This window comes from Oreochromis niloticus, linkage group LG10 (assembly GCF_001858045.2).
Source record: "Oreochromis niloticus isolate F11D_XX linkage group LG10, O_niloticus_UMD_NMBU, whole genome shotgun sequence".
Classification (NCBI taxonomy): domain Eukaryota; kingdom Metazoa; phylum Chordata; class Actinopteri; order Cichliformes; family Cichlidae; genus Oreochromis; species Oreochromis niloticus.
Window position 1 is genome coordinate 28320131 of NC_031975.2, and position 9396 is coordinate 28329526.

A 9396-nucleotide genomic window follows, 5' to 3' on the forward strand; every position below is an offset into this window, starting at 1 on the left:
ATAAACATCAGCAACATAGAAATAATCCCTGTAATCGGAAACCCCAGGCTTCAGATCGCTCTAAACAGCAAGTTTCCTGTTTTTGTTTGTTTGTTTGTTTGTTTGTTTTGTTTTGGGGTTTGTTTGTTTTTTTTTTGTTTTTTTGTGGGTTTACTTTCCTCCTCATATTTAGATGAATGAAGTCAATCAGGGTGGATACCCCAAATATGGTCATCTTAGACACAGGACTCTGGCTGTGAGCACAGTGGGCCCCACCCACATGCTGTGTGTGTGTGTGTGTGTGTGTGAGAGAGAGAGAGAGAGAGGGACAGCCAATTAGAAGAAGGTTTAATTCAGACACAGGATGAATTGAGGGCCTGAGCAAATGTCCAGTGTAAGATAAATGGGATCATTTTAAATTGTGAACTAAATCCGTTCTAGTGCAGTCCAACGGTAAAACCACGGAGCTGGAATTCACTGTAATGTTCTGTGAACTGTTCAGCGTTTAAACATCCAAAGGTTTCTCTTCTTTTCTGATTGTCAAATATTTTGAATCATGATTGTACAGGATCATTTTATGTTTGAAGATGAAATTTCTAATTTTTTTGCTGATCTTATGTGACAACCTGTACATTTGTCTATTTATTCGACTCTCTTCAGTTAACCTGAAGTCAAAACATGTTTGTTTTATTTGTTTGGGTGTATTTATTTAAACTGTTCTGGTGCTGATGTGTCAATCACATTATTTCACATTTTCGGGCCAAGTAATTTTTCCCACCGGTGTGTGTGCCATGTTATTATTTTCACTCTTATTAACAAAACTAAAACACTGTTACACTGACTTAAGGGCCAATAATTTAGTGTTCGATTTTGGGCAGTTGTCATCAATGATCTTTGTGACGCAGGGGAAATGGGTTTTTCTGGACATGTAGTGTATTGGTTTTATTGTTTAGTTATACTTCATGAAAACATGTAATTGAAGGTTGGGTTCCATCCATTAAAGGCAATGTTTCTTGTCCTGATGGGTTCAGATACATTTAAATTTCATCAATTTACTGTTTAAAGAATCTTAATAATGAAACTTTGTAACTGCCAAATTTTCATCTTCAAGTGTTCATCTTCACTCCCACTGATCATTTGCACTTTTATTTGTGATTAGCTCGTGTCATTGCTGTATAAGACTTTTCTTTTTTCCTTTTTTTTGGACAGAATATAAACTCACTGTTCACGCATAATTAAAATATAAGCTGTGATTATTAATTTCCTGTATTTTTGTATGTTTGTTTATTCAGTTGATAAAATCAATTTCATGGATTTTTTTTAAAAATATGAATAAAAATGTATGAAAAGTAAAAGTAGCTGATATTAGTAAATAACATTAGTAACGTTTTCTTAGTATTGGTAATTATTTGTTCTCTTAGGGGAGGAAAGTTACAAGTTATGTGCTGTCACATTAATAACACATCTAAGAGTTAAAAAATATAGAAAGAGAGAGATTTTGTTTTAGATGGATATAAAGTTTTAGGTAGGTGAGGAAAAAATGCTGTAAACAAAGAATGCTTTCAAAAATGGAAGTGTTAATCATTTATTTTCATTAATCAACAAAATGCAGTGAATGAACAAAAGAGGAATCTACATCAAATCAATATTTGGTGTGACCAAGTCTAGGTAGACTTGCACATAGTTTTTCGAAGGAACTCGGCTGGTTGGTTGTTCCAAACATCTTTGAGAACTAACCACAGATCTTCTGTGGATGTAGGCTTCCTCGCATCCATCTGTCTCTTTGTGTAATCCCAGACACACTCGATTATGTTGACATCAGGGCTCTGTGGGGGCCGTACCATCACTTCCAGTACTTCTTGTTCTTCTTTACGCTGAAGGTAGTTCTTAACAGTGTTGGTCAAGTTACTTGAAAAAAGTAATCAGTTACTAATTACTTCCCCCAAAAAGTAATCCCGTTACTTTACTGATTACTTATTTTCAAAAGTAATTAGTTACTTAGTTACTTAGTTACTTTTTAAAAACACGATTTACAACCTGAATAGGTGATAAAGCGATAGATCTATCAGCCCAATTCTACTTTTTCTGCATAATTCATCATACAAAATGTAATCAAATTTTTTTTAAACTTTTTAAAACTTTTTTTATTAGTTTTAATCTTTTAACTTTATGCATCAAGCAAAAATTAAATTATATGCAACATTCTCTGACTGGAAGAAATTTGTTTAACATTTAAACCTATTTTCTGCACATTCCAGCACATAAAATAAAAAATTTTTTTGTGTTTACACTCACTCTTTCAAATAGATGCACAGCAGAAAATAAATAAAATCAAAGACTAGCGGTCCTGTTGCTCTATTTTCACCTGTAAAGCAGGACTGGGGTAGGCGGAGGTTTACCCTGGTGCAGGTGTGCTGCAGCGGTCAGTGGAAGAATCCGCGAGTTTCTCTGTGAATTTCACATTACGTCGTAGTACACTCGGTGCTTGCTTGGAAGTTTAGGGGTTTTTTCGCTGTAAAAAGAAGTTTTCTTCCCACGCACAACGGACACTAATCTTTTTGTCACTTTTTATGGAATCAAACTCAAAATAAGGTCAGTACTTCCACGCTTTACACGCTGCATGCTACACTCTGTCCCGCACTCAATATATTATGATCTGCAGACAGCTGTTGTCACGAACGTCGCACTCGCTTACGTCACTGTCATGAGACGTTCTCGCAAAAAATCACGGTTTTAGTAACGCAGTAACGCAGCGTTCCTACGTGAAAGTAACGGTAATCTAATTACCGTTTTTGCAATAGTAATCCCTTACATTACTCGTTACTTGAAAAAAGTAATCAGATTACAGTAACGCGTTACAAGTAACGCGTTACTGCCCATCTCTGGTTCTTAATGACTTTGGCTGTGTGTGTGGGGTCGTCGTCCTGCTGCAGAATACATTTGGAGCCAATAAATAATCATTTATATTTCTGAAAGCATCCTTTGTTTACAGCATTTTTTTTCACACCTGCCTAAAACTTTTGCACATATGAGAGAGCTATTTATATAAAGAGTAAGAGAGCAGTATCAAAGCATCAGCAACATGGAAAAGACTAAAACACCAACGGTGATGCACACAACCGTGAAGCTTACTTGGGTCCCCAGTACAACCGTCAAGGTTCAAGGGGATAGGGTAAGTGAAACACAGGAAAGAAACTTTTTTTTTTTTTTTATTAGTGAGGTTAAAAAGAAAGGCAAAAATGTGTGTTTGAATTAGATCACATGACTAGTAGTCATGTTAAAACCTGAAAAAACACAGATTCCCTTGTTAATATAGTTGACCGATTAATCCGTTTATCAAGGTAATGATTTCCAGGCTTACTTAGAGGAAAGTTTCACTTGCATCTACCAAAAAAGTGTCTGGTTTGTTTCACTCTTGGCTAAATCAGAGGCACTGGCCTCAGACTTGTCTGATAACCTGTTTGGAAAACTTACATTAGTATCTCACAGCTGCATTCCCCGCCTCGGCCTTTCTGTGCACTGTAATGGTTTTTGCCAGGCCTGCGGCACAATTGCTTCACTCATGTATGAAAAGACTTGACATGACAGCCATGTTAATTTATCACGTTATTCCTTGTATCTTCATTATATCACAGTATATAGTCAGGTAACAAAATAGGCTGTTTGTGAATGCCAAACAAATGAATAACAAAAACATGTTTATTGTTCTTTTTCCTTGCAAGTTACATATTCGTTGTATAAAACTAAATAATCAATTACAAGCACGATTAGAGTCACATATCAGTTAGTGTCTGGTTAAGGGCAGCTTTACTTCTACATGACAAAATAGGCTTGATGTAATCACTGACTAACAACTCCAGAGGTAAATATCTTGCTAGGATTATGATGGGCTGCATATTTCTAGAATCACTCTAAACATGCATGTCTCTGGACTGTGGGAGGAACCACGGAAAACATGTCCAAGTATAGAAAATCCAAGCTCCACAGAGAAAGGCCCCAGAACCGTCTTGCACAACAGTACCACCATAAATATGTAAGTGAAACTGATTTTAAATTAAGCTGAGTCAAAGAAATAAATATAAGTTGTAAAAACAACTTTTTCAAACTTGCACCATCATCAGAAATGCTACTCTTCTTATCTCTTCTTCTTTCTTAGATTTAATGTAGAAGTCTGTTTCTGCTGCATAGAACTGTTCACTCATTTCATCAAATTTGGGGCATTTTAACACTGAAAAAGTGCAGAGAGGGCGTTGTTTACATTTTAACCCTGAGAGGAGTCATTAAGTAAATCAGCATCAGCTGTGGCAGCTGGTCACACAGCTGAACTGTGGTTTTATTAAAAACTCGTAGAATTTGATTTGAGTGAGGTTTCACTGCTGAGAATGGCACTGCTGCGTTTGCACATTTAGATGCATGTGGCTATATTTGTGTTTTTGTATCTTTGATGAAGCAGCCTTACAATCCAAGCTGAGTTCTCTGTTGAGCTTCAGCAGCAAATATGTTTGCTTGAATTGTTTGGTTTTCACTTTGCTCTGGGAGTTTTTATTTTCTGTGGTACTAGGATCCCTACATGTGTTTTATCTGAAGAGATCATTTTTAAAAAAAATACAGTTTGAGTTTGCTGGGCTCGGTAAGTGTGTCGCCATGAAGGAGGAAATTGCTGCCGCTGTGTTCTTTTTGGCTCGGCTGGTGAAGAGATACGGATGTCTGGACAACGACAGCAGAGAGCGCTTTGCTGCTTCCCTCACCTCCCTTCTGTTTGAGAACTACAAGAACCACTGGCACCCAAGTACACCTGCCAGGGGTCAGGCCTACAGGTCAGTAATCAAAAGCAAATGCTTTTGGTCCAGCTGAGGGTCCTGCTTCCTTTTGAAAACTAAATTTAACCAAATGTAATTTTAAAAATTAAAACTCAATTAAATATAAGAGAAGAAAATTTGAAACAAACTTGAATCTGTATCCATTTGGCACTCTCCTTTTAAGTTGTATGGATTGGCCAAAGACAAGTTGGTCGGGGACCCACAGGAAATCATTTGATCAGAACTAAATGGTTTAAAAAATAAAATGATTTGAGTATTGTTTTTCAGACTGGTGGTTTATGTACATGTTTTGCATGCACAGCATTATTGCAGAGATTTTACCTTTGAATATAAACTACCTTGAGGAGACTGTTGTGATTTGGTGCTATATAGATAAAAATGAATTGAAGTGACTGAGCTGGAGCCTGAGAACTGTTTGTAGTGAACAGCTATTTTGCAAAGTATCTATACTTAAAGGTCTGGCTGCTGAAGTAATGGTAAACGTTTCTCAATTAAAATTCTTAATGAATGTGCTTGCTTCAGTAATTTTGTTAATAATTTGTATATTTTGATACATACTGATTTTATTTTTAATGAACATCACTTTAATGTTGCAGCTGGTGATTGTATTAAATATACTGGACTACCAAAGCTTTAAAATTGTAAGGTTATGAAACTCTTGATGCCTTCAGAAATGCAACAAACATTATGAACTCAGTTTGTAATTAAAAGTATTGATTCTTTACATAAAACACCAACTGTTATACTTGAGTTATTTAACCTTGTAAATGATCAAAACGCCTGGAAAACACTTAAAAATGGGCGTGTTGTAATGCTCCACTCTACTGGCCTCAGTAAGAAGCAGGACTGTAGCTCTCACGTTTATTCACAGAAACATAATGGATATCCATCTAAATGTTGGCAGGTTCATTCTAAGCTTTGCTCAGCTGCTCAGAATGATGCCTGACCTGCAAATTGCTCACTTCATCTGAGCAGCCAAAGGAGAGGTCTGAGGACGTGCAGCTCAAAGTACAAGACACCTTACGGTTGAGCAGGAGTAGAAACCAGCACAATAGAAATACATTTGCATTGCAGCTGTATTTAAGTACTAGAGTAAAAGCACGAAGCTCCGTTCCACTGCTCTCTTTGAGTGGTGCTAGGCCCTTTAATATCGGGTGTTATTAAAACATGAACGCACTATAGGTAATTCTATAGTTCTATACTGTCTTCATTATTTGATTCGGCACATAAAGAAATCCTACAATTTTATGATTCATGAAAGGGAGATGTACAGTTTGTTTTTGTACCATTTAAAGGACTAATGTGCCGATGTCATTCCCACTTGTCTGGCTATAAACCGCTTTTAACTGGCACCAGCTACTACTCTTCCATTTGTTTTAATTGGATCTTTACTGGACTTAATGTCTTGGTGACCAAGTGAAATTGCAACACTAGATAAAATACTTGCTTTGAGCTGCCCGGTGTTTTTCAGGTGTCTGCGTATGAACAGTGTTCGGCTGCAGGACCCGGTGTTGGAGCAGGCCTGCGAGCGGAGCGGGGTGAGGTACGAGGACCTAGGCCTGCCCCAAGAGCTGACGGTGTGGGTCGACCCTGGAGAGGTGTCCTGCAGGTTCGCTTTAATCATTAGTCACCTTGCATCTGTGCAACGCTGCAGGTTTCAAAGACAAGAGTTCTGATGCAGCTCTAAAATTACTGATCAACAACACAGTGACCAGACTTGAGGAAAACTGCAAATAAATTGATTTAATAAACATTTTCTTTATGGCTCAAACAGATGGTGATATGATTAGTTATCAGTGTCTTTATGTCAAAGCTAGAGCTAGCAAGTGGTTCAGTGAGTTACAAACCTAATGTTGACTCAATAAAGTGAGTTTCTTGCTATAATACACAAAATCTTCCTTGATCTGAACTTTTCCTAGACCACCTGGAGTTAACAGCCAAAGTAAAGGTTCTTATCTATATCACTATACGATTACATTGGCTGACAACCATTTGGCAAGATGATAAAATGACCACTTTTTTTTTTTTAATTATTTTACCCTGTGCATCTACCACACCTATAGTTGTAATTTCATTTTAACAAATAAGCATCTGATTACTGGTAATTAAGTTTGTCATTGGCATGGACATGTACTAGTGTATTCATAGTCAGGGGTAGGTGAATTGCCTCCTCAACATGTCTTGAAGTTCTCCAGAGGCCTAGTAATGAATTTATCATTTGATTCAGGTGTGTTGACCCAGGGTGATATCTAAAACCTTCAAGACACCGGCGCTCGAGGCCTGGAGTTGCCTACCCCTGTTCGTAGTTGTGTACTTGATGATTGCTGCTGAGGGAGGAAATGGATTGTACTGAAAAGGGCTGATTTTGCTTCCTTGCTGGAGCTTTTGTCCTGATTTCCTGCCCCTAAACTAAATAAGTTTGAAGCACATGAGTCGGGTTGATGTGGTCACACCTCTGGCAGATTTCTAGAACAGAACAAGGAGACATGGGGGAACAAATGTTTAGAGCAGTGTCAAGGTGGAACTTCTGGTTTGTGCATATACTGGCCTCATAATGGAATAGTCCTTTCTTTGTACATGTTCAATGACAATAAAGTGTGAAACCTGAATTTGCTGGCAGTTTGTCTAATTTTCTTTTGAATCCCTGCAGGTATGGTGAACATAGCAGTCCATTCTGCGTCTCAGCGGTGGACAACTGTCGACGCGGTGATGGGGAATTATCCCGCCGCATCCATGAAGCTGTGGAACGGGCAAGTCTCGACGTCCCATCAGGAAGCTCCTCAGATGAGGATGAAGACGGAGGTGGAGACAACAGCATGAGTACGAGTACCAGCAGCAGCAGCCTTTCAACTCTCTGCCCTCCTCAAATCCCACCCATGAACAGTGAACCCAAAACCATTCCAACTGTCAGCAACCCCAACAGTGTTTACAGGGTGAGTTCAATATATGGAATACAGTACAATTTAAAGTCTCCCAAGCTTGTTGCATGACGATGGTAGCATTTTGTATCTGAACATTTTCATTCTCTAAGCTTACTAACATGGTAAGACTTGGAGAATAGGCTTCCTGAAAGTGCAGGTCTATTGACCATCTTCAGGAGCAGAGTCTGAATTTTGGTAAAAAACAATTTAATTCTGCTGAATGAAAATTGCAAAGCTCTAGATTTAAAAAAGTATTTTTAGTGACTTAAATATTTCTCTAAGAGATCTCGGTTTTCTAAATGACTTTGTTGTACCCGTCCTCAGTTCAGCGAGTTCTCTCCAGGTGCCCCTCAGACCTGGCTGAGGGAGAAGCGGAAAGGCTTTCCTGGAGACATGTTCCCACCTCATGGCGCTCCTGCTGGAGCCCAGTTCTCAAGCCAGAAAGGCTTCAGATCCTATCGAGCCACGTTTACCTTCACTGGGCCTCGTGTTGACAAGTACCACTGGGTCAGCAAATCGCGATCCTAGCCTTAAAGCTACAAACCAGAATCTGGTTCCTGCTCATGTTGGATTTAGGCCACAGACTTTGTACATCTTTTAAAGGATAAGCTTATTTGTACCTGATTTAAAGTAATGCTGTTTAAGTATGTTTTTAAAATTTGAAAATTGATATTTTAAATAATTCTTCACTCTAATTGCCTTTTTTAAATTAAAGTGTGAATAAAGTAACATTGAACTGTCATTGAAAAGAAATAAATAGATTCATGCCAGCTCTACTGGCCATAACATGTTGTTTTTGATTTTTTTCTCCCTCTCTTAAACGGTCTCTGGTTAACCTAACATTTAGCACTTTTAGATAAATAATCTCAAATGTTCTTTGAAAAAGCTGAATCTATATTTATCTGTAAAGCAGGTCAGTCTGGAAACAAATACAGCTGTGCTGGGGTGTGTGGTGGTTGTACTGGTAGTGTAGTTAGTGATTAGTGTGTAAGAACAATCAGCTAACGACACTGCCTATACAGCCACCCCAATCACACTGACCATTGGAAACTTGTAATCTTGCATGCTCTAGTCTGAACAAAATAGCCTGTCAGTTTCATTTTTACTCTTCATTGAAGGCGCCAGGTACAGCACCTGGTCCTGGTGTCACACCTGCAATATTTTTAGCAGAAGTGCAGGAGACCCTTTCCTTGCATATACCTTGTTTCTGATACCTTATGAAATTGCCCATCTGCATCACTGAATGGTACAGGGAATCATTCTTGAATTCGGCCATCTCTCTCTGCAACCCGTCCCACTCATGAGATGGTGCAATATATGCACACCCTTAACATTTGAACATCAAAATAGAAGTTTTACAGTTTCGAATTCAATGTCAACCATGTAATCTGTGTAATATTCTGGGTTATAATTGATTTGTTATATTTTGTAACTTTGTATTTAGTTCAGTCAGTTAGGGTTCTTACTGTCTTGAAACAATGTAACCACATGCTTTTCACACTTCTAAAAACCCCACTCACACCTTGCTTCAGGTAACCACAATAAATCACATTGTGGGATGGAGCAAAGTCTCACAGTGGTTTCACCCTTAACCCCCAGTGATGGTTACGACCCACGCCTTCTTTTTTTTTTTTTTTCCCCCCCACACCTTGGCTCGTGTGATGAATAGCAGGTCA

At 38.3% G+C, this 9396-nt stretch overlaps 1 protein-coding gene across 1 annotated transcript; it reads left to right on the forward strand.

Annotated features, from left to right (window-relative positions):
- Window positions 1-4309: 4309 nt before the first annotated feature.
- Window positions 4310-8508, forward strand: btg4 (B-cell translocation gene 4). Its single transcript, XM_003453463.5, has 4 exons — window positions 4310-4796; window positions 6271-6408; window positions 7450-7732; window positions 8045-8508. The coding sequence occupies exons 1-4, from the start codon at window positions 4393-4395 to the stop codon at window positions 8246-8248; spliced, it is 1029 nt and encodes a 342-aa protein (XP_003453511.1). The 5' UTR covers window positions 4310-4392; the 3' UTR covers window positions 8249-8508.
- The last annotated feature ends 888 nt before the right edge of the window (window positions 8509-9396 follow it).